Consider the following 27420-nt stretch of genomic DNA (forward strand, 5'->3'; position numbering starts at 1 on the left):
TTAAGTAAAAAGCAACATGACTATATGTATGGATAAACAAAATTATTATGGCAGAGGCATGAAGGATTGTTTGAAAGAATGGAAGCAGGAATACCTAATAAAGAGGTAATGGCTCAGACTTGTAATGAATATTTGTCCTTGAGTAATGACAGTGAAAAGAGAGAAGATGGGGGGAAGATATTCAAGAAATATTTTAAAGATATTAACCCAATAACTTGATGAGAGAGGTAAGGGTGAAGAGGATCATCTAGCTAGAACTATATGGCAAACTGAGAGGCCATCTAGTCCAATTTACTCATTCTCTAGGTAGGGAAGTTTCATCACTGGAAGGCTGTGGGAATTCCCAAATTTACTTAGGCAATAATGAGAAGGAAGTATCAAAAAAAAGCCCCATATCCACAAAAATGGGAGACAAATAAATAGTGTTAAGATTAGGTAAATAGTAAAAAAAGTGAGGCTTGCACCTTTCATACCTCATATTTTCAGCTGAATCCTCTGGCATTGGAGCCACAGTTTGAACAGCTGGGAGATTTTTGCTGGTAGCACCATTCACAAAACTAGAGGAGGAGGAGGAGGAAGATGACCCTGAATCCACTGCACCTGTTTCCAAAACAATACTAATTTCAGTCTTAAAAATAAACTTAGTTGTAGATTTAATAGAATAACTCTTACTTTTATGGCTCTTTTCTGGTTTTGAAAAAATTATCTCAATTTTTAAACAAAACAGTACAGTACTGTTTAAAAACAAAACAATTAGCCATTAGTACAATCTATAATTCATTCTAAATTTAAACAGCAATTGCTGCATTAATAATTTAATTGCTTTACAAATCTGTCTAGCAAAAACAAATGTTACAAGATGGGATATATTTTAACATAAAATGAAAGACAACAAATGAAAATAAAATTTAGCATGAGAATGAAAACTTTCAAAACAATGCAAATTCTAATGCAGGAAATTTCTCTTTTTTTGTTGCTATGTTATAAAATATTTGCTTTTTTAAGTCAAAGTTTGGTCTACAAATACATTTTTGAGTCTAAAATGTCTACCTTGTAGCCATAAGGAATCATATTGAGAATGAATTTGCTTAAGCAATAGAGTATTTAATTCAATCTTTTTAAGATTTTTATATCGTTACTACATTTTCTTCCATGACAAAGTATTTCAGAACAAGTTGTTAATGATATACTATAGAAGCATAGTAAATAGAAGTGGAGTTGAGGGACATCTAGTGTCCTTTCTTATTATCAAATCATATACTTATATATGCACATATATGCACATATATATAGTATTTTCCAAAGCAATAAACCATTTATTTGGATTTATGATATAATATTTAATCAAAATTCCTCACTGTATCTTTAAAGAATATAGCTGGCAATCAAATTAGGGAAGAATAGAATTAAGCATTTTATTCCTAAAGAATCTGTATATCTAAAAGTGAGTAGAGTAGGTATTCTATAGAAACTTAACTCGGATTACGGACAAAATACTAGATTTCGAGTCAAAATACCCCAGTATAAATCTGACTCTGCCACCTACTGGTCAAGTCACTGGTCCTTTATTTTCTCATCTGTAAAATGAGGATCTTGGCATGGATTATAACAAAGGTTCAATCCAACTTTAAATCTTTATTCAAATGAAACTCCTCTGTTTCTTATGCATTTCTTGAAATAGAAACTAACTTTATGGAAAATATCAGAATGTGTCTTTCCTAAAGGCCATAAAAAAAGGAAATAATTTGTTTCATGATTTGTCAATCAAAAAGAAAAAAGATTTAGATGAAAATAACAACTAAATCAGCAGTATGAAATATGTACAATTTTTTTTTACTATTCTGACATATTAAAAAGGATCCAAATTGGGTATATGGTTTTAGTAAAGGGCATTAAAATGTATTCTTTTTTACAGTAAGAATAGTGAAGAAAAGAATAAGGAATTGAAGCTGAGGAAAGAAGGCTTTGGAATGAATTTTCAGACAGGTCAAGATGTTTAAAAAAGAAAAATAAGTTACAAAATAGATAAATCCCAAATGGCAGATCATTCTTTTATACCAGGTCAAAAAGAGAGTTGTGTTGTGGATATAATTAAGCTTGATAAAATTAGGAGCACCTTCTCCACTAACTAGTCCCATAAATATACTGTGTATGGTTTGTCAGACTCAGAGATAGGATGATAAACAAGATACAGAAAGCACAAAATTAATCAAAATGGGAAGGGTCTAAGTAATGATGATAGATGGAAAAGTTTAAGGCTATAATACAGTTTGGAGAAGAGAAGGCTACTATAGTCAGGGAAGGAAAGGCAGGGATCATCTTGCGTTGTATAAATACCTAAAAGGGAATCACAAAGATTTGGGTAAGGATTTATTTGAACTAAGCATCAACAGGAACATTCCTGGAAATTAAAAAAAAAAAGTTAACTTCAGTAGGGTTTTAAAAATTAATGATGCTGAATTTTCTGTGGTAAAGAGCCTTTTGGAAAAGGCAGGCAATGACCTGGACAGCAATATAATCTCAGATTATAAATTAATTCAATGCCAGAATAAGGACTATTCTTTTTAACATGCACTATTCATCAAATTTTAATTTAAATTGGAATGCATTTGATGGGTATCTTGCCAGGAACCTTAAGGGAATATTTGCATTTCTTAGAGGACTTAGCAGACACCATCTATTAGGACTGAACTATATATCTACATATAGATATAGATAGGCAGATAATCTCAAAACCATTTTCTGTCAATGTAAGGAACTCAGGTGCTGATTAATAGTAGAATGTAACTATAACTTTCTGATATAATGCCCACTTACATAATGCTGTCTTAAATGTTCAAATTCCTTATTGCTTTAGTACCGCATATATCTTTCAATATGTAGATTTCCCTTTGAAAATAAATGGCAGTCACTGTTCTGAGAGATAAATGGGGAGTGGAGGGAAAAAATGCAAGTGTGGACTTTAAAATAGTAAGCAGAGCATTCTAAAATTACAGGCAAATTTCCCCCATTACTACCAACTTTGACTCCCAGAAAAGTCAACAGAGTCTTTTAACTATTCAAGGTATTTATTATTAAGTAGAAAAAAGAAAAAAGGAAGAAAGAAAACAGAAAGCAAAAGATGAGGGATCACAAAAATATTTAAGGACAATACCTGTTGTATTAATCATACTTTTTGGTGTAGCTCCAGTAGCAGCAAATATATTAGGTGTACTGCCTGTGGGCAGCCCACTTCCAGCAGTAGCAGCGCCAACGGTGGTGACAGCTAGACTACCAGGAGGAGCCTTCTTCACAGGCACTACAACACTCCTACAAAGAAAGAAGCAACGATGAAATTTATATTGGACATAAGTTCTACATGTGTACCTGGCAATACATCAAAAAAACTTGTCTTTAAATTTATAAACCTACCTGTATGATGAGTAAAATGTTAAAAATACTATATCTAAAGGAATGTGGTTAACTATTCAATATGTTCAATGTGGAAAATATATGTGTGGTAGATGGAGTTTTCAAATCTTTGAAAAGAAATCTATACATACTAGGAAAAATTGTGCTCAAGGCAGCAGTTCTTATCTACTAACAGAAATTTTCTTTTAAGTGTACTCAAAATATTCTCCCTGTGATGTATAAATATATAAAACTACCAAAACCAAACAGAAACACCCTTAGGTTTTCATTTCAAGGGAAAATAATTATTTTCTGTGAACCAAAAAAGACACATGAATCTAAGAGCATATTAAGTAGCTCCTACTTTATTTTCATTTATCCGCTCTCCATGGGTTACTAACAACAGTCTCTTAATTGGTAAATCTCAAGACCTTTCCTCAGTTCTTATTCTTTTGCTTGGTCTCTGCTATCTTTGTAACTGTTCATCACTCTCCTCTTTGATAATTTCTTTCTAGGTTTTCTAGACCCTATACTCTCCATTTTTATTACTTATCTAACTATTCTTTTTCCTTCTCCTTTTTTGGATCTTCATCCAGGTCCATATCACTAACCACAGTTGTCCTACAATGTGGGCTCTTTACTTGTTTTTCCCTATTCTCTTTTGCTTGGTGATCTCATTAGGTGATCTCATTAGTTCCCATGGTTTCCATTACAATCACTATACTAATGATTCCCAAATCTATTTAGTCAGTCCTACCCAATCTTCTGATTTCCACTCTCCTGTCTCCAGCTTCAAACATCTTGAACTTGATGTCCTAAAGACACTGCAAACTCAACATGTCCAAAACTAAACTCAGCTTTTCCCCCAAAGTTTCTCCCCTTCCAAAATTTTGTTATTACTACTGAAGCCATCACCATTTTCCCAGTAATGGGTAAGCTCCCCAGGTTCACAACCTACATGTCATCCTTGGTTCCTCACTCTCACTCTCCATGCCCAATCTGTTGCCAAGGCCTGCAGATTTCATTTGCAGCATTTCTCAGAAAAGGCCCTTCTCTCTTTTGATACTGCCACTACCTTATTCCCAATCCTTTTCTCTGAGCTACTGTAATACCTGTAGGTTGGATCTCCCTGCCACAAGTTTCTCTCCATTCCAGTCTGTCTTTCAACTCAACCAGCAAAGTGATTTTCCTAAAATATACATCCAGCCATGTCACTCCTCCTTCTAAATAAGCTCTAGTAGCTCCATATCACTTCCAGGATCAAACAGAAAATTTTGTTTGGCATTCAAAGTCCTTCACAAACCTACTCCCTTCTGCTACATTTCTAGTTTTCTTATTCTTTATACTTGTCCACCAAAAAAATGCATACTCCTAGGCAGATAAGTAGCACAATGGATAGAATGCAAGTCTTAGCTAAGCCTAAAGTCTCAGATTTTAATAGCTGTGTGAACCTGAACAAGCCATTTAACCTGTGTGCCTCACTTTCTTCAACTGTAAAATGGGGATAATAGCACCTACCTCACAGGGTTGTTATGAGACAATATTTTAAAAGCACTTACTAAGGAGCTTTGGACATATAGTGGGCATTTATTAAATCGTTCCTTATCCATCTTTCCTTCCTTCAACACTGGCTTTCTTTGTATTTCTCAAACAAGATACATTTGCATAGAGTAGCCATCATGTATAGAATATTCCCCAATTCACCTCCACCTCCTTGCTTCCTTAAAGTTCTAGCTAAAATACCACCTTCCTAAAGGGAGTCTTTCCCAAACCTTCTTAAATCTAGTACCTTCTCTCTGCTGATTAATTATTATTCCTGCATATATCTTGTTTGCACATTGTTGTTTGTGAACTGCCCCTCCCCTCCACTTGATTGTGAGCTCTTTCTGGACAAAGACTATCTTCTGCATTTCCCCATATCTACCCTGTGTTTCACACATTGCCTGCCACATAAGAAGCATTTACATAAATGTGGACTGACTAATTAAAAACAGCTACTTTATTTTCTAAAGAAAGGCATTATAAAAGGATATGGTATTATAATGGTATAAAAAAGTCCTGAAAATGCAATAATTAATATATTTCATGAGATTTTTTTTTTATCCTGGGACTCCATTCTAGGAGCATAGGGCCACAACCAGTAGGCAATGGGACACACAGTCGCTCAGGGTCACCCAGCTGGGAAGTGTCTGAGCCCGGACTTGAACCTAGGACCTTTCATCTCTAGGCCTGGCTCTCAATCCACTGAGCTAGCCAGGCTGCCCCTACTTTAGGTTGCAGTTTCTTTAGCAGATGTAGTTTTTACAGGGTGGGGTTGCTAGCCCCACGCCCAACCCTCCTCCTTTTTTCATCCTGGCTAGGAACCATCCTTGGCCCAGGAGTGGTAAGGGTGGGCAGTAGGGGTCAAGTGACTTGCCCAAGGTCACACAGCTGGAAGTGTCCGAGGCCGGACTTGAACCTAGGACCTCCAGTCTCTAGGCCTGGCTCTCAATCCACTGAGCCACTTTATTTTCTAAAGAAAGGCATTATAAAAAGATATGGTATTATAATGGTATAAAAAAGTCCTGAAAATGCAATAATTAATATATTTCATGAGATACTTGGATTTAATTCAATAATTCTTTAAAATCTCAATTCCTTGAACAAGAGCTTTCAAGTTTTTCTAAAGTTCCTTAGAAACTTTGGTATGTTTGTCAGAGAAAAAAAAAGTTCTGTATTCCATATTATATCAAGCTTAACTATGAATAAATGGCAACGAGAAAACATTTCGATTATTATTCATGACTAAATTCTAAATTATCTAGGAATATAAATATACACACAGTTATCAACTGTAAGCAGCCACACGCTTATGAAAAATTTAGTGTTATAAGCCAGATTTAATCAATATTTTTCAGAATTTTTAAATTTTAATTTACTATTAAGAAAATATTAGCACTAAAGTTGAACTCAACAATGAGAAAATTATTTATTTATTTATTTTTTGAGGAGCCCTTACCTTCCGTCTTGGAATCAATACTGTGTATTGGTTCCAAGGCAGAAGGGTGGTAAGGGTAGGCAATGGGGGTCAAGTGACTTGCTCAGAGTCACACAGCTAGGTAGTGTCTGAGGCCAGATTTGAACTTTGGATCTCCAGTCTCTAGGTCTGTTTCTCAATCCACTGAGCTACCCAGCTGCCCCTGAGAAAAGTATTTAAATAGTCAATACTTTTTTACAACTTAAAAGCAGTAATTTAGAAATAGTCATAAGACACTATACAGTTTTAACATATCATTTTACCAAATAAAACTAGATTTCTCTTTTAAAGTAACTGCAATCATGACATTCATAATCACACTCTAAAATCAAACTATTGCCAAAATTCAGTATTTTATTCAAATGCTACAAAGTAATTGAATAAATGTTTATTGTGCACCTCCAATGTTCTTGTGGAAATTACTATGCTGATGGTTCAAATAACCTTTTTTATTATCAAAGGTAATTTTCACTTCTTGTTTCAATACAATCATGTTTAATGCCAATTATAAAGAAAAGGGTAACTTTTTCTTCCCTGCACTCTTAACTCTTTTTTGAACACCATTTTCAAACATTTTTCTTAAAGCTGTTTGCCTGTCCAAATGCTATTTTGCAAAAATTTATAAAAATTTAATTCAATTACTTATAAGCCTCTGTGTACAATGTTATTTTGGCTCTGCTCCTTTCACTCTGCATCAATTCCTGGAGGTCTTTCCAGTTCACATGGAATTCTTCCAGTTTATTATTCCTTTCAGCACAGTAGTATTCCATCACCAGCATATATCACAATTTGTTCAGCCATTCCCCAATTGAAGGACATCCCCTCATTTTCCAATTTTTTGTTACCACAAAAAACGCGGCTAAACATATTTTTGTACAAGTCATTTTATCTATGATCACTTTGGGGTACAGACCCAGCAATGTTATGGCTGGATCAAAGGGCAGGCAGTCTTTTAGTGTTCTTTGGGCATAGTTCCAAATTGCCAACCAGAATGGTTGGATCAGTTCACAACTCCACCAGCAGTGCATTAATGTCCCAATTTTGCCACATTCCCTCCAACATTCATTACTCTCCCCTGCTATCATTTAGCCAATTTGCTAGGTGTGAGGTGATATCTCAGAATTGTTTTGATTTGCATTTCTCTAATCATTAGAGATTTAGAACACTTTCTCATGTGCTTATTGATAGTTTTGATTTCTTTATCTGAAAATTGCCTATTCATGTCCCTTGCCCATTTATTTATTGGGGAATGGCTTGATTTTTTTATGCAATTGATTTATACAACTCCTTGTATACACTGTGGTAAAATTGAACATAATGGACTTCTGTACTAGCAACAATGCAATGACCCAGGACAATTCTGAGGAATTTATGGAAAAGAACGTTACTCACATTCAGAGGAAGAACTACAGGAGTGGAAACACATAAGGAAAAAAACTGCTTGAACACATGGGTTGATGTGTACATGATTGGGGATGTAGACTCGAAATGACGACACCAATGCAACTATCAATAATATGGAAATAGGTCTTGATAGATGACACAGGTTAAAACCAGTGGAAGTGCATGCTGGCTATGGGGGGGGGATTTTAGGGGGACTGAAGGGTTGAAAGTAAGAACATGAATCATGTAACCATGGAAAATTTTTCTAAAAAATAAAAAAAATTAAAATAAAAAAATTAATTACTTACGAGCATTAAGGGCACAAGCACTGGGAATACAAATTTGGAAAGAGATATGTTCTCTGGCCTCAAAGACATAACTATTTTCCTGGAGGTGGAAGAGTCAGGAGAATAGCATGTACACAGGTAAGTATACTAAAAGTTAAAATGTTATGAAGTGAAGGGAGAAATTTTGACAAAATGCACTAGAAATATGTGAGGAACCAGAGAAGACTCATAGTTATGGAAAACAGAAAAGGTTATTCATAAGGAATGACACAAATTGATCCTTGAAGGTGAAATGTTATAAAGGAAAGATGAGAAGGCAGTATATGGGGAAAGCAGCCATACAGGATCTAGGAGAAATAAAGAAATACAAAACTCTGCTCACAAAGGGCTCACATTGTAATAAGGGGAAACAGACACATAGAAGATTTAAGCTACCAGTAAAATGGAATGATATAATATAATGTCTACCACCTAACACTAGTTACATTATAGTACAGTTGCTGATCTTCCTTGGTAAAAGATGGTTCATCACAAAGACTTCCCTATTCCAATGAAATCACAGGTTTCACAGAAAAAAAAATGGGAATAATGATACTTCATTAGCTATGTAATAATGCTGGCATGAGGTAAATGTTGATACTAAGTCAATTTTGAAAAGTCTCTTGGATAGCATCAATATTATTTGACCAACATCAGTTGAATGAGCTAGGAAATGGAGAAATCTGTGATGACATTGTACTGACTGAAAGAGAACAGAAAAATAATAAATACAATAATAAATACATAATGGCTTTAAAAAATGAAACTAGTTTTTAATGAATGATAGCTTTTCTTGATTATTTTAATTAGTAATGTTTAATCAAGGGATAAAACAAGAAGATATATTTTTTGCCAAAAGTTTGTCATCTTTATGGAAGCTATCCAGGAAAGAGACATAAACAAAAACAGAATTCCCTTTAATTATAAAGTCCTCCATCTCCTTAAGACTGCATTATGCTAAATGCACCAAGCAACACTGAAAAATTTGATCTAATGATACAGAAGAAAAAAAAAACCAAGTAGTTGAAAAATACTTGTTGTCTGGTGTATGATATGAAGTTGGCTAACTACAGACCTTTCAGAAGGAGTAATGGAATGGATTTCCATTGGAAAACCATATAGTAATTTAAATGGACCCAGACTTCTCCCAGAAACCAGGTTGATTTTTAACAATAATTTTTCAGTGATGATACTATGTAGCCATCTAAGTCATAAATAACCACAGATTTCAAGAATAAAAATTGACAACACTCCAAAGGTAAATGAAAGGAGACTGGTTCAGCAACTGTAGGATATAACACAATGTTAAGGAAGAATAATATAAATAATGTCATAAATCATGTCATCAGTGAGATGTATGACTGGAAAAGGTAGATCACTCATATAACAATGGTTTAGGGATGGCTGAAAGATATCCTAAGCTCCACTGACATTTGTCTAATATCAAGAGATCTAGAGGAAGGTCCTCGCACTTTAAATTGACCACCTGTAAAACTTTTATAGGAAGACACACAAAGTATGTTTCCTAAAAAGAGAGAGATTGGGTAGGTTAAGATTTGGACTGCCAGATGTCTCCACAATGAGATCAAAGGTCCATCAAAATATTAAAGTATGACAAATAAACTATACAAATGAACAAGAAATTATTTCTTTTGCCAAGTACTATAGGCTCAGATGGAAAAATATATTGACCTTGACCTTAATGTGTCACATTCTATTTATATGGGGTCCCATTTAAATATCATTTTAGAATGAGAATTAGGAGGAACTTTAGATATTACTTGGATGATATATATATATATAAGCTTTCATAAACATGAAGCAATGCATAAATGTCCATAATTATCACTACTTTAGAACGTTTCATTTCCTATTCTATTTTAGAAGATCTGGGTTATTTCACTATTACTTTCACTACCATCATCACCACCACAATCTTCCTCCTCCCACCACCACCAATAATAATAATAATAATAATAATAATAGAATTTGTAGAGTAATTTAAGGTTTGTGAAATGTTTTTTCCACATATTATCTCATTTAATCTTCATAAAAACCCTGAGAAATTATTGGTATTATTATTCTCATTTTACATGGGAAGAAATAGAGGCAGAAAGACGTTAAGTGATTTGCCTGAATTCACATAACTAGTACATATCCAAAGCTAAATATAAACACAGATTGTTCTGACTTGGAGGGCAGTTGTCTATCCTTCCAGATACTGATTCAACTAACCTGCCAGAACACAGTGTCAAATAAACCTTGTCATAAACTAGATATAGTAGAAATGCATTTTTGCAGGCTAACTAGGCTAATTTAAAAAGATTATGGTAGATTATTAGAAATTATTCACCTGTTCATTCTAAATTAAAATACTGCTTCATGGTAATCCATTTCCAAACTATGCACACAGCCACTGTCAAAATTAAACTATTTGATCAAAACCAAGCTCTGATTTAATATCATTAATCAAATTAGTACTTCAGTATTCTTTGAGTTAAAAATCATTAAAATAATTCAGAAACAACTAAGTTGCAGTCTCAAAAAGACGTATGGTTTTTCCTTAAATTCCATTTGTTACTGTTGTGGTTTAGTAATTTTCAGATGTCTGACTCTTTGTGACCCAATTTGGGGTTTTCTTGCTCATTTTGTAGATGAGAAAAATGAGGCATAAAGGGTTAAGTGACTTGCCCAGGGTCACAAAGCTAGTGTCTGAGGCCAGAATTAAATTCAGGTCTTTCTGATTCCAGGACTGGCACTCATCCACTGGACCAGTAAGTTGCCTTCATTTGATAATAGCAGCCTATTATCAAATATAATAATAAACCCACAAATATCATCAGTATTTTTATATATTTTAAATTAAATATATAAATATATATTTATATATTTTATATAAATATTTATATATTTATATATAATAAAAAACCCACATAAATCATCAGTATTTTTATATATTTCCAATACATTGCAGCAGGAAGAGTTAGAAAGAGAAATTCCATTTAAAATCACCCTCGACAATATAAAATACTTAGGAATCTATCTGCCAAGAGAAACACAGGAATTATATGATCACAACTACAAAACATTCTCCACACAATTAAAACTAGATCTAAGTGACAGGAAAAACATTAATTGCTCATGGGTAGGATGAGCTAACATAATAAAAATGACCATCCTACTCAAATTAATTTACTTATTTAGTGCCATACCTATCAAACTACCAAGAGACTTTTTTATAGAATTAGAAAAAAACTATAACAAAGTTCATTTGGNAGCAAAGTTGCAGGATACAAAATAAATGCACATAAATCATCAGTTTTCCATATATTTCTAATACATTGCAGCAGGAAGAGTTAGAAAGAGAAATTCCATTTAAAATCACCCTCGACAATATAAAATACTTAGGAATCTATCTGCCAAGAGAAACACAGGAATTATATGATCACAACTACAAAACATTCTCCACACAATTAAAACTAGATCTAAGTGACAGGAAAAACATTAATTGCTCATGGGTAGGATGAGCTAACATAATAAAAATGACCATCCTACTCACATTAATTTACTTATTTAGTGCCATACCTATCAAACTACCAAGAGACTTTTTTATAGAATTAGAAAAAAACTATAACAAAGTTCATTTGGAAGAACAAAAGACCAAGAATATCAAGGGAAAAAAATGTGAAGGAAAGTAGCCTAGAGGTACCAGATCTAAAACTGTACTATAAAAGTAGTGATCAAAACAATACAGGCTAAGAGACAGAAGGGAGGATCAGTGGAATAGATTTGCAGTAAAGGACCTCAGCAAGAAAGTGTATGATAAACCCAAAGATCCCAGCTTTGGGAACAAAAACCCACTCTGACAAAAACTAGTAGGAAAATTGGAAAACAATATGGGAGAGATTAGGTTTAGATCAACATCTCACACCCTACCAAGATAAATTCAGAATGGGTGACTTGAATATAAAAAAGGAAACTCTAAGTAAATTAGGTGAGCCTAGAATAGTATACTTGTCAGATATTTGGGAAAGGAAAGATTTTAAAACCAAGCAAAAGTTAGAAAAAAATTACAAAATGTAAAATACAAAATATTGATTACATCAAAATGAAAAGGTTTTGTACAAACAAAACCAATGCAACCAAAATTAGAAGGGAAGCAACAAATTTGGAAAAAATCTTTATACCAAAAAACTCTGACAAAGGTCTAATTACTCAAATATATAAGGAGAGAAATAATTTTTACAGAAAATCTAGCCATTCTCCAATTGATAAATGGTCAAGGGACATCAATAGGTAATTTTCAGATAAAGAAATCAAAACTATCAATAAGCACATGAAAAAGTGTTCTAAATCTCTAATAATTAGAGAAATGAAAATCAAAATAACTCTGAGGTACCACCTCACACCTAGCAGGTGTGACAGCAAAGGAATACTGGAGGGGATGTGGCAAAATTGGGACATTAATGCATTGCTGGTAGAGTTGTGAATTTATCCAATCATTCTGGGAGGCAAGTTGGAACTATGCTTAAAGGGCTATAAAAGACAGTCTGCCCTTTGATCCAGTCATACCACTTCTGGATTTATACCTCGAAGAGATCATAGGAATAAAGACTTGTACAAAAATATTTATAGCTGTGCTATATAGAATACAGAAAAAGAAAGCAAAAAGTGAGGCTATCTACTAAGGAAGCTAAACATACACAATTTTGGTACTTCTTCTCAGAACTGCTATTCTGTATTACTTGTATTCTTTTTTTTTTCTTTTTTTTTTTTAAACCCTTGTACTTCGGTGTATTGTCTCATAGGTGGAAGATTGGTAAGGGTGGGCAATGGGGGTCAAGTGACCTGCCCAGGGTCACACAGCTGGGAAGTGGCTGAGGCCGGGTTTGAACCTAGGACCTCCTGTCTCTAGGCCTGACTGTATTCTATATTATTTGTACCTGTCTGAGTATTTCAAGTCTTCAGAACAAATAAACTATATTGTCAGGTACTAAAAAAAACTACTTAAGTGATGGCTTGATGCAGTATTAGTAATATCTAAAAGACCATGGAAATGAACTAAGTACTACAGTACTAGATAAGGGAAAATGTCTTGATTTTCAAAAAAAAGAAGAGAATATAGTGGGCAAATTATATACCAGTAAACTTGAGGAATACTGTGAACATAATTTTGGCAAAGTTTTCCATAAAGTGCTTCATTTTACATGGACTAGATGATAACAAATTTAGACAGATTCCGAATTTGCTGAATGGCTATACTCAAAAGACTAGGTGTTAATGTATCAATGTCAAGATGGTAAGAGGTCTTGAGTAGAATACCTCATGAATCTCTGTTTGGCCCTGGGATATTTACTATTTTCATCAATGACTTGGATATAGTCTTAAATGTCATGCTCCTCAAATATGCAGGTGACACAAAGTTGGGAGTAATGACTAATACTAGATGACAGTTATGGTCCAAAAAGTTCTAGAGAAGATAGAGCACTGGGCTAATTTTTATAACAAAGAAGTTAATGAGGATAAATATAAAGTTTGGGCATACAAAATTACTAAAGTCACCTTCCCAAGTACAAAAAAAATTAACTTCGCAAGTACAAGGTGGGGACAGGAATAGTTAAATATCTGTTGTTCTGAAAAAGGTGTAGGAATTTTAAAGCATATCAGTTTTAATAAATAAGAAGTATAATGGAGCAGAAAAAAAAGCTAATGTGGTCTTAGGCTGCATTAGAGAAATATGGGGAAGTGATCATTCTGTTGTCTTCTGTTCTTGTCAGACTTGTTTTGGTATATTGTTTTCAATGGAATATGAAGTTCGGGTCTGGGTGCCAAAATTTAAGAACACTGACAATCTGGAGAATGCCTAGAGAAAAGGGACAAAGATGGTGAAGGACCTGGAAAGTCAATGTCATTGTATTACTGGAAGGAACTGTGAATCTTTATCCTGATGAAGAAAAAAAGACTAACAGCTACCTTCCAACAGTTGAAGCTCTATAATGTGAAGGAAGAACTACAATTACTTTGTTTTGCCCCTGAAAGGATGAACAATAAAAATGTATAGAAGCTGCAAATAAGTAATTAGGTTTTATAGTAAGAAAAACTCTTTTATAAATGTTAAAAAGTAGAATAGGCTACATTTAAAGGTAATTTCTGAAATGTTCTCTGTGGACATTTGAAAGCAGAAGCTGAACATTCATTTGTTGTGATCATTATTATAGGAATTCTTTTCATATGTGTTGGAATAGTTGGTCCCTGAGTTACCCTCCAATCCGCAAATTCTGTGATTCTGCTTCTATTAACAAGATCAGAGAGTTACATGCTACAGAATTACGTACATTTTTACATTCAGGTTGACTAACAGAATATACATTAATTCTATAAAATTTATATACCAATTTGCTATATAACTAAAATAATCTGAATTGGCATTAAATAAAACAGCTTATTGAAACAAAAGAGACTGGTAGAAATAGCACTAGACAGAGTCAAAGAGATCTGGGTTCTACTTCTTGTAGAGTCAATAGCTAACTATATCACCTTTGATAAATCACAACTTCTGGGTCTAAGTCAGTGATGGGCAAACTACGGCCAGCCATGTGACATTATCCCTAATCTGACAAATACAATGAGTAGGATACAATACAATGAAACTTCAAAAAAGTTCCCTTAGAAACAGACTGACAGAGGAGCATTTCCTTTCCTTCGGCCCCCTCTTTAAAAAGTTTGCCCATCACTGGTCTAAGTTTTCTCATCTGTAAAATGAAAATGTGCTAAGTACATACTATATTCAGCTTCCAGTATATCATTGTAAAAGTGTACAAGAATATATTTTATCTTAAATGATAGAGACAGTTCTCACTTTTCACCACATTCAAGATTTCACTCAAGCACTATTTTATGTTACTTTTAGCTATTCAAGGATGATGTCTACCAATGTCTCAAAATTAAAAAGGCAACAGTTCAATTGAAATCACTATCAAATATGCGGTTAGGATTTTGTCTTTTAGCAACTAACTTTAAAAGACAATATCTAGCAATATATTGTATCAAAAGACAAAATCTTCTTTATTGCTATATATCATGGAATGCAATATAATATTAGTAATAATAATTTAATCCATTAATGTTCTATTCTAACATCAAATATTTGAAAGACAGAACATATTAGTTTTAGTCTTTAAATAAGATGAATACTTTCCTAGTCATTCATACAGTTAAAAGAACTCAAAGTGAAAGGAATAGATATCTATCTTATTCTAGTATCAGAATTAATTTTTTATTCCAAGCACCAAATTAAAGCAAAATGTCAGAATAGGTGATAAAATGGAAAAATATCATGATATCTTAAATATTATACATAAAAATAAGATTTTTTAACTTCTAGTTAATTTATATAAGAAATGGAGTATGGAAGTAGTAGATTAGAGCTAAAACAAAAAAGCAATGAACATAATAAATTAGTTTATCAGTGAATATAGAGAAACCTCAGGATTTTTTAATAAACAAGAATACTATTAATACTCATTACTAGCAGTGATGACAGAATGGTCCTTTAAACTTAAATATTTTAAAAACAAAAGAAACATAAAAACTTTATTAACCGAAGGAACTATACTTAAAATATCTTTCTAGAACTAATATTCTTAGATTCTGGTATGAAGACAGATGGAAGAAAAAGCCATAAAATTTCTGTGGTAGGGCATTTCTTACTTATCATGTTAGCAAATAGACTACACATAAGATTTTTTTCATATTTTTTGCCTCCAGGCCCAAACCTGAAGAGAACCCCAAGAACAAAAAAAAGTGTGTGTATGGTCTCAAAAGATGAGTCATCTAAATAGCAATCCATGAAATCCTTTTCCTAACATTTTAGCATTCATTTCCAAATAAAATTTTAGTTTAAAATATAGGGATGTATTCCAAAAATAATGACTTTGGGAAAACATACACTGTCAGTCTCATTTTACATATACTGATAGTTAGTGCTATTAGACACAAAAACAATTGCTCAATTGTAATATCTTCAATGTATACAACCATGGAAATTAAATAATAGACTGAAATAAAACTTTATAGATGATGAAACTGTCTTCAATCTTAATATAATACTGTAATTTGACATAATAAACCTTTTAGGAAACCTAATATTCACATAAATACATTTTATTAAAATTTGATAATTTAAGAAAATGAATTTATACATACAAATTGAGTTAATTTTAGAATATTAGAACTTCAATGTCTTTCATTCAATAAACTTTCATGTCAAATCAGTGAATTATCAACATACTGAGAAATACACAAATTTGATGTAACAATCCAAGACAGAAATAAAGATATATATGTCATTTATGAGACTTTCTAGACAAGTATAAAAATATGAAAATGAAATCATTTGAAAAGGACTGCATGAAAGTTATTTTTTACAAATTTTGAAACACTGAAAAAAATAAACATTAAGTTTTGAAAACATTCTGGGAAGAAACCAAATAACTTTTCTTCATTCTAGTGAAGAGAAGACATATAGCTATCTTCCAACACTTGAAAGGGCATCAATTGGAAGAAGAATTACATGTGTGTTTTTTTTTTGTTGTTTTGCCCCAGAAAGCATGACCAATAACCTAAAAGACTAGTAATATGGAATAAGAAAACTTTTCAGTAGAACTAGAAAAATGCTATTTAAGAAAATAGTAAAGCTCTGCATGATTTCTGTGGGGATTTAGAAATAATACTATGAAATATGATTCACATACTTAGAATAAGTAAGTTATCTTATATATTTAAGTGAATATAAGAATGAAAAATGGATTATTAGCAGGGTCAGTTCTAGTATAATTCTTTGTATCAAACTAGTACAATTCAGAACTTTGGTTCTAAAATCCATTACCTCAAAACTTACTTTCAAGAATTCAATCTGATGTCAAAAGACAAGTCATAACTTAGATTTCAGACTCTAGTGTCTCAAATCTGTTTATATAGCTCATAATGTAATTACAACTACCTTAAGACAGATGAGGCAGAAGGCAGGAATATAGTGAAATCTAATTGAAAAATGCAGTTGTCCAGAAGCACTTGTGGGGAAGAGGTCTCTGAAAAGCTGCTCAGAGCTTCAGAGTTTGAAGTGAAATTTTTGATGTTGTCACTCTCAATCTATTGAATGGCTGACAGACAATCAAACCCGTCTGGCTGGCTGGCAGCTCATTTTGCTGGCAGGTGGCAAACAATTAGACACACCAATTTGTGCCTCCTGATGACATTAAAGCATGAAACTAAGTTGTATGCAGGGCCTAGTGATTTGTGTGAAAGCATTTCAAAAATAATACTCTTTGCCGTGGCAACTCATTTCAGACTGCCACCTCCCATTATGGCTTTGAGCAGTGAAGACGACAGACTTGAGTTACGTGCAGAGCAAGGCCGCTTCTGTTCAATCCCTCATCAGCGCCCCCCGAGACCTCAATCCCCTCCTTTCATCAATATCACCTCATCATTTACATTTGATAGTACTTCAGCTCCTGCATATATTAACTATACAGGAGTAGCTTTTCTAATATGACTTAGAAAATGCTTTGTGCTCTGCTACCTCATTGCTATTTGTACAATTTAGAAAATAAATATACTGCTTTCCTTATTTTTTAGGTTTTACTTATAATGAAATAAAAGTTTGATTATTTTTAAAGCACAATGATGTTAAAAATATAGAATTGTTACTAGGAATGTTGTTTTGTTAAATTTTAACTTTTAGTCAAGATGAAATTATGTTAACATTATTCCACTTGCAATCCACGTTATGTAGCAAATCTGAAATATATTCCTGCTTATTCTATATATGATTTGGTTTTTCTTAAGATAATTTCAATAACTCTTCACATATGTTAATTTTTTCATGAAAATTTTTGCTCATAATGATGACTTTTTAATAAAATTTTATATTAAACTTTGGTGAAAGTAGATTAACAAGAGTTTTTACACATTTGAATGGAAAAACGTGTTATATAACATTCTGAAAAGATGTCATTAATTTTTTATCCTACATGGTTTAAAGTACATTTAAAAAAACTGTATAACTAGATATACCAAAATAGCGTCATTACAAACTTGATTTTATAACTTTTAAAAAGACTTTTCTCTTTCTCCCTCAAAAATTTATGAATTCATTTCAGTATTTATCAAGATATCCAACAAAATCTTACTTAACTACCACGAATCCCCTCAAAATTCTTAAAATTTTCACAAGTATAGCTATTTTATTTATTTCACTAGGGATGACATTTTCAACATAAATATATTAAAAAATACAACTTGCCCCCAAAAATTAATAAGGGAAAAATTTCCTTGACGTAAAAATTTGAAAATATATGAAAACAAAAAATTTGAAAATATGACATACTCCCTATCCTTAAAAACTATTCATCAAAATTATCATGGTTCTAACTATGCATATTCATATATAATATTTTATAAAAATAAACTAACAAAATATGTCTCTCAACTCATGAAAAATCAGTTGATACTCATCAGAAAGGTATAATTTCCTATCCAATTTAGAAGATAATTAACTTCCTTTAAGTTTGTAAATATATTTGAAATAAGATTTATTGCAGTACAGCTATGCTTTTGGATTGCACCTCAGTTGTTTTTTTTCAAGTGATCCTTTTAATTCTTGGATCACTCTTTTTTCTCAAGAAAACAAATAAACCAACACCCCTTTTAAACTAGTCACTTTTCACACACATATTTCTCTGGATAAGAAGTACATTCAAACTTTAATTATAATGATTTGATTCATGAGCCAACCAAATACATTCTTTATTACTGTAGCCTTTTAGATGTGCACATTAATCTTAGAATTTGGTATGAAGTATTTTAAAATATAACTCTTAAAAAAAAGATTGCCCTATCCTCTTAGATTAATAAAATGGAAATGTTTACTCTAGCTCAAAATTCTTTTATTTAATTTTCTGACACTAATATTATCTTTTATGTTCCCTGGCTTTAGAAAAAGACATATTTTTTGCTTCTGAATTAAATGAAAATAACAGCAAATATTTTTGAATCATTTTAATACATTGTCAACTCTTGGAATTTTTTAATATAACTGGGTCTACTATTTTCACAGAATCTATGAATTTTAGAAATAAGAATATATATCACCTTGTCCATTTTATAGGTAAGGAAGCTGGAGTCTGGTGATATTGTCTAAGGAATAGTACTAGTTAGTAATGCTCTGGATTAAAATCCAAGTCTCTTGCCTAATTCAATATACTTTCCTGTTGTGATACTGCCTCCTACTTTTAAAGAATATTTTAAGTAAATATTTATTAAATTAAAAAATCGCTTTCTATGAAAATTTCTAATATTAAGTTGTTCTTTCAATTTGATGGTCTCAATTTAATTATAGCATGCTGATCTATGTAGACTACAAAGCATTATATTCAATTTCTAATTAATTAATAATTAAATATCACTTCAAATATATTTGAAGTATCATGATCTAATTACATATGTTTACTTATAAAAATATAAGTAATAAGCTCAGTACATACCTGTCAAAGGAATGAAACTGCATAGGAAGAATAGTGTGGGCTTCTCTCTTCAATGCAGGATCTGGGTAAGGGATAGGGTCAGGACCACATTCTGGAATTTCAACTGGGGCAGCCACCAGGCTTTTTAGTATTTCCTTGACATTAATGCCTTTGGTTTGGCTGATACTAGATATGGATGGTGCAGGCTTGAGCATTTCATTAGGGTTCTCAGTTAAGCTTTCTTGTGATTTTTTCACTTCAGAAGACAAAGTTGACAATAATTCACTCATGGCATCAGGACCTGCACTAGTCTCTAGTTCTGCTCCATTCAAGATGCTAGGTATCTGCTCCTCTCCAATTCCAGAATCTGTATGAGGAATTGAACTTTCCAGTTGAATCTCTTCACCAGGTGTTGGCGTTTCTTTCTCCTTCATGTTATCCTGAAATGCAGCTGGAGTTTCTGTATTCAAAGAAGTGGATATAGCATATTTAACAAATTATTAAACTACTGATTTATATAGATTTGAATATTTTGATATTTTACTTCATTAGAATGAAGAATATACTGAAGCCAGTTAAAAATGATTCTTGAGAGCTGACCATTAAATTTCAATGTATTTTTACATCAGCAATCTACAAACATTATAAATAAGAGCATGATTTGTTTTATCTTCTTAAGAAGATAGAGAAATATTCTGCATAGTAAATATCTAAATACATAGGAAATATCCATTTAGCAGATCATCTAGGCAAGAAAATTGGTACTTTTAAAAGAATCAGGAAATATAATTTATAATTCTTTAATAGAATAGCTCATTAGTAATTACTACATGAGTGTTTTCTTTGATTTTTAGTTATTTTATTATTAGTTAGAATTGAATTCCTAAAATTTTCCAAAAGCCTACCAAGTTATAATTTCTTTAAAAATGAATCATGTGATAGAAACAACCAAGACATTCTGAAGATATTAATTCTTATATAACAAGAAATTTACGTTTATAAGTTAAAAATGTTTACATGGGATTAACACGAAGTAGGTAGAATGAGAAATGTGAGCCATGAATAAAAATATTTTCCCAAATTGTTATAAATAATGAAAATACATATAACAGTTAATTCTTAAAATTGTAAGGAACCTTGGAGATCTAATTCAAACCTATAATTTAACATATAAGGTAACTGAGAAATGTCTTCTTTTGCTTCTTCTCCAAAGAAGAGGCATCTTTCATATTGTCAATTCCTAACCCTCTGATTGTGTCCTTCCTCTTATTAGCGCCAATTTTCTCTGGGAATTTGTCCTTTCAATCTCCTTCCTACTTATCAAGAAGGTTATTTTTTATGTACCTTAAACCTTACCAGGTCTCCTTTGTCCTTTAATTTAAAAAAATTTGCTTAAGGGGCAGATGGGCAGCTCAGTGGATTGAGAGTCAGGCCTAGAGACGGGAGGTCCTAGGTTCAAATATGGCCTCAGACACTTCCCAACTGTGTGACCCTGGGCAAGTCACTTGACCCCCATTGCCCAACCCTTACCACTCTTCCACCAAGGAGCCATACACAGAAGTTAAGGGTTTAAAAATTTTTGCTTAATTCTGTTATACGTTTAAACTATCACCCACTCTCCTCTTTTTCACTTACTTTTCTAGCTTTATTACAAATTATTCTCCTCCACACATTCAACATTCTAGCCAAACTGTTCAATTTTATGTTCCCAGAAAGCATTACTCCATTTCCTACCTTCATGCCTTCTTAAAGGTTAGCTCCATGCCTGGTGTACCCTCTCTTTGCCTCTACCACTGAGAATCCTTAACTTCCTTTTAGGGTCATCTCAAGAACTATCTTCTATAAGAAACATGTCCTGGACCCCTCAGTGCTTTCTTCTTCCTCAAATTATTTGTTTATATTTAGCTGTTTACATATTGTTGTTTTCTCTCCTGTTGTTTTTTTCATTTTATCTTAATATCTCCAGTGGCAAGCATAGTGCCTTGAACATAGAACATAACCTGTTAGAGTGGATTAAATTCTTTAGTCCAACTACAAGAATTGGTAGATAGATGTGCATAATGCTGTATACATAATTTGTCCACATTTCAGCAAAGCTTTTTTGAAATTACTTAATAGTGTTCTTGAATATAAGATAGACATGGATAGGATAATAAAAAATAAAACTGTTTGGACAGCCAAATTCATGAAGAAATTGCTAATGAAAGGGTGTCTAGTGGAGTGCCCTAGGGACCTGTGGTTAGCTCTGCACTATTTAAATATTTTTATCAACAACTTGGAAAAAAAGATATAGATGGTATTTTCAAATTTATGAAGCCCCAAGTTTTGCCCTTAATCCCTTTCTCTTTTCGGTCTATAATACCTTGGTGATAGCAGAGTTTCAATTGACACTTCCATTCAAATAATTTCAAGAGGACTATTTGGCCACAGTCTCTTGGTTGAATTACAGGGTGTGTTTCCAACATCTTATTTGACATCAAAACTACATATCCTGTAGATATCTCAAACCCAGCATGTCCAAGATAGAAATCTTTCCCCCTCAAACCCTTCCTGCTTCTGGAAGTCTCTACTACTCTCTAGGAGGCCACCATTCTTTTCTCTTAAGCTCACAAGTTTGGTGTCATTGTCCTAGCCATCACACATATCCATTCCGTTGACAAATCTTGCCATTTATAATTTTACAACATCTCTAATATATTCCCCTTCTCTCCACTCATCTAGTCAGTCTATAGGACTTGACCATCACTTACCTAGACTATTGCAACACACTTCTAATTGTTTTCCTTGCCAGTCTAATCTATCTTACACTAAGCTGTTAACATGATTTTTCTAAAGCAAAGATCTGACCATGCAACTCCTCTGCACAAATAAAAGCTTCTTTTTGACAATAAAACTCTTTATAAATTGAGTCTACCTTTCTAGTCTTCTTACACCTTACACATTTCAACATACCTACAATCCAGATAAACTACTTATGTTTCCTTGAATATGACACTCCATCTCTCATCTATGCGCATTTGCCTGGCTGTCACCTCATGCCTGCAATCCTTTGCCTCCTCACTTCGGTCTCTAAATTTTCCTTATTTCCTTCAAAACTTAGCTAAAAATACACCATTTTCAGAATATCTTTCCTTGCCTCTTTCCCTACTCCCTCTATTGCTAATGCCTTTCCTTTTCAGATTACCTCTATACATTCTGAATTTATAGCATAGTGACTGACATGAAAGGCCCTTAATAAGTACTTGCTTATTGATAGGTCAATTGATGTCATAAGGCTGGGAGTGATAGTTATTCTCAATGACAGAGTCAATATTCCAAAAGATCTTAAACAGGCTAAGGTTAGTCTAATAAGATGAAATTCAAAAGGGCATAATGAAAAGTTTTGAAATTAGATATAAAAAAATCAAGTTCATAAGATAAAATGGAGGAGATATGAATAAATAGTTATAAAGATCTAGGGGTTTTAATGGAGTAAAAGATCAAAACAAGTCAGCATTATGATTTAGCAGTCAAAGAAAAAAAGCTAATGCTACCTTGGTCTGAATTAAGAGAAACATAGTTTCCAAAAACAGGGAGATAACAATAGTCCTATTCTGTCCTCATTTGAAATTATTTGCAATACAGTGTTCAGACTGGAGTATTGGTCATGATTTTAAAAAGACACTGATAAGCTATCCACTATCTAGAGAATAACCAGAAAGGCTGGGCCTTCAATTTGTGACATGATGATTAGAGCATAATAGTTGTCTTCAAGCACTTGAAGGGCTGTTATGAGAGGAGGAATTATATTTGTTTTGATTGGCCCAGGAAAACCAGAAACAATAGATGGAAGCAAATAAAAATGTCAAGCCAAAAAGAATGCCTACTGTTTGCTAATCAATATGCTAATAGGTTGTTTCATGGAACTAAAGTCATAAAAATTGACATGAAATATTAGGATTTCAACATTTATAAGAATTATGAAAAATAAAGAACTACTAATCTTTCTTGTAGGTTTATCTCCTTATATTTAAGGTCTTTAGCCGAATTTCTTCTGAAATTTTTTGTAATTTAAGCCTTTTTTTTATTTTCCCTTATTGCTCACTTTTTGAATCCTTCTTCTTTGATTGTAGTTTCCCTGGAAGCTGGCTCTCAAAAGTGTCTCAACCTATTCGTAAGTGGGGCAATTCACAGTTCACTTATCTCAGTCTTTTCTGCAAGTGACTTCTGGATGAAAACAACTGCTCCCAACTGGATGCCAAGTTCTTTCCTTCACTCTTATTGGAGTGCTACATAGTCCCACTTAAGAACTCTGTTCCTGTTACCCTAAATTCTCTGCCAAAGCTCTGTTGTGGCTCAGAATTCTATTGCTTCTCAATGCTGTTATACTTTTCACTTCTTCTTGAAGGTGGAACAATTTTCAGACATCTGGATCTCTAAGTTACTGAGGATAGGGGGAGAAGGGCACTAGGGATAAGCCTTCTCTGCTAGTAGGGCAAGTTTTTACACTGTTTGGATTCTTGGTATCCTGGACTGGAGAAAACAGCTGAAACTGCTCTATTTCTGGTGCATAATTTCTACTATAAAAATGTGTGAAAGGTTATGAGGACTGGAGAAAACCTTTAGATCTCCATATTGTTAGTCTTGTGACACAGACATTTGCAGTGGCTTCCTGATTAGTCTTCCTGTTTTTGATTTTCCCCCTCCCATCCATTTTCACATAGCTGATTAAATATTCTCTTAAGGTATAAATTTGACCATATAATCAGCTTCATCCTTGCCCTCCAAATACTACCCCACCAAACTGGTCTTGCTCCCTCCCTGTCAAAGTTCTCTGGCCTGGCACCAGAAGTTCAGAAAGCTGCCAGCCTGGTGCTACATTGTGAATTTTTGTAGTTTGGGTCTAGGTTTGTAGTTTGATTTTATCCAATATATGTTGTATGTATTCTGTATATAGGTAGATGTTTACAGGTACTATCTTCCATTAAAATTACAAATTTTTTAAGGATTAGGGACTTTTCTCATTTGTTCTTGGTATTCCTACAAGTTAGCACAATGCCTGGCACACAATAAATACACAATGTTCATTGGTTGATTCTTTCATTATAAATAAATTTGGGGAATACTGACATTTTACTGTATTTTTTCACCCAAGTATATGCAGGATATATGCACTTCCATTAGTTCAATTCTTCCTTGATTTCTGTCAAAATTATTTGGATATGGTCTGTGTGTAGGAGATCTGTCTTATGTCTTGATAAGTTATCATATAAACATTTCATAGATTTTGTTGTTCTTGTAAAGGATATTTTTTCTTCAGTTTCACTTCATTTTTTGGTAGCAGGTTTAGTAGTACATTGGATAGAAGCCTAACTTTTAGTTAATAATATCTAAGTTCAAACCAGCCCTTAGACACATAATATTAGTGCTTTCTGACCTAAGACAAGCTATTTAATAGGCCTCAGAATCCTTATCTATAAAGTGAAGATAATAACACCTGGCTCCCAGTAAGAATCAAATGAAAAAAAAAGTATATAGCACTTTGCAAATATTAAGGCACTATATAAATGCTAGCTATTATTACCATTAAAGAAATATAAATGATTATTGCAGGTTTATCTTAAACCATTATACTTTACTATTATTCATTAACTTTTATTTGTCAATGCTTAATCTTTTTTGTTCCTTATTGCTATAGCTAAAACTTCTAAAACTATATAAAACAGGAATAGTGAGAGTAGACATCTTAATTTTATGCCTCTTTTTAATGAAAATTCTTCCAGTGATTTTCCAAAGTAAATGTAATAGCTCATGGTTTAATATATAAAGATCTTCAATCCATTTAAAGATCCTTTTATTCATTTTTTCAAAATGATTGTAACAGAGATGAGTTCTATAATATATTAGTTTTTGCTTTATCATATAATCTATATATATAATATATATATATATTATTTTCTCTTCTAGATAAAATTCTGAAATTAAATGAAATCAACATTCCATTTATAAAGACAGGGCGGCACTGTGGATTGAATGCTAGCCTGACAAACACAAAGAACTGAGATAAAATCTTGCCCTTAATATTTATTAGTTGTAAATGCTTAGCATATTAGCATGCTTAACAAACTCTCAAAGACTTGTCTGTTAAGTCATGGGAAATCTGTGATCTATGTTAGTGGAAAGGGTTCCCATAGCAGGATTAGCCCAATGACAAAAATATAGATCTTCCACATATGCCTTACATTTATCAATACTAGCTGGTCATGATGGACAATTTTTGTGATTTACTACTATCATCTACTTGTACTTAAATTTTGTTTCTTAACTTAAAATGTTTGTTTTCAAGGTATTCAAATGAATACCTTCACTATAAATAAATCTTCAAGTTTTGAATATATATATATACATATATATATACACTCATGTATATATATAAAACCTTGAAGATACAGATAGATTCACATATACACACAGTTACAATCAAGGGAATAAAATGCAGAGTTAAAGGAAATGGTGCCATTTTTATTCAAAAAATATATTTTTGAACATAATATTATAAACATGGTCTTATGTTAAATAGTAAAAAAGATGTGTGCCCTTTTTAGAGCCACTCTATATTGGCTCTGATTACATTTTAAAAATAAGAATTCCAAAAACTATGAGAAATTTAAACATTGCTAGACTAAGTATATAAATTCTTGAGACAATGAGTTCCAATAATCCTTTGAGAAAATCCATTTTGATATTCTTGTTTTAAAGTATCTTATTATTTTAAAACTACATATCATAACTAATATGAGAAAACACTAGCATCAAGTTTGGACAAAATTTGCCAGAAACAAAAAAGTCTTAGCACCTAATCTAGTAATAGGTATTAAACTATTCCCACCCTAATTACATGACTATGCCAAAAAGTATTGGAATCATCAGTGAATGCATTTTGACAGAAATTTAGATTTCTAAATTACAAACTTTGGGGCTTTAGGTAGTAAGGGAGGAAATAAAAAAAAGGACACATTGTAAGTATATGATACTAGCAAACATAAGGAGAGTAAGAATGAGAGGTAATGAGGTTAGGAGGAAGAAGCAGCAATGTCAACATCATAAATTTGAAAGGAGAGGAGGGCAACATTAACAATTCACCTACTTTTCTTTCTAGCTGGGAAAGCATAGTTACAGAAATCAGTTTAAGTACTAAGTGAATGCAATGAAAACAAGAATGAGAATAATTAGAACAATAATGTTGATATAGGGTATATATTAGCTGCTTTTGCTGTCATGATCTCTGCTAAATTCTCTATTCCTCTCTTCACTGAAGCAGAAAAGAGAGACTATACTATAGTAGGGCATTTTAAGGAATAAATTAGTTTAACTTTGTAGAAAGTGATAATTAAGTTATTAAGGGAAGGAGAATGAGCATTGATTAATTTTTTAAAATAGTTAAGTTCAGTGCTTAGATTCAGTAATGACAGTTACAACAAAAACAAAATTCTAGTTTAAAAGGGATTAAATGAGTGACATTAAATTTATTTTTAATAAATATATAAAGTTATTTTAGTAGAATGCTTGATTTTATTTAGTTTCTAGTTATGAACTAATTTGTATAATTTTAAATCAAATTAACTCATATAATAAAATCATTCATTCATTCATTCACAAATGCAACAAATACTGAGAAACTTCTGTGAGGCACCAAATAGAATAGATAACTAAAAGCTTAATATTTTAAATAGTATATGAATGCTAGAGAAGTAGTATTCTAAAGCAGATGTTCTTAACCTGGGATCCCTGAATTTATTTTTAA

General features: G+C 32.5%; 1 protein-coding gene across 1 annotated transcript in view; it reads right to left on the reverse strand.

Annotated features, from left to right (window-relative positions):
- NBEA (neurobeachin) overlaps positions 1–27420 on the reverse strand; it is an 800789-nt gene that overhangs the window by 435607 nt on the left and 337762 nt on the right. Inside the window, exons 31-33 of the mRNA XM_044668958.1 lie at positions 19659–20097; positions 3155–3309; positions 474–600 (exon numbers count right to left, since the gene is read on the reverse strand). Of these exons, the coding sequence (XP_044524893.1) occupies positions 474–600; positions 3155–3309; positions 19659–20097 (721 nt within the window). The remainder of the gene's footprint in view (positions 1–473; positions 601–3154; positions 3310–19658; positions 20098–27420) is intronic.

This window comes from Gracilinanus agilis, chromosome 3 (genome assembly GCF_016433145.1).
Source record: "Gracilinanus agilis isolate LMUSP501 chromosome 3, AgileGrace, whole genome shotgun sequence".
In the NCBI taxonomy this organism is placed as follows: domain Eukaryota; kingdom Metazoa; phylum Chordata; class Mammalia; order Didelphimorphia; family Didelphidae; genus Gracilinanus; species Gracilinanus agilis.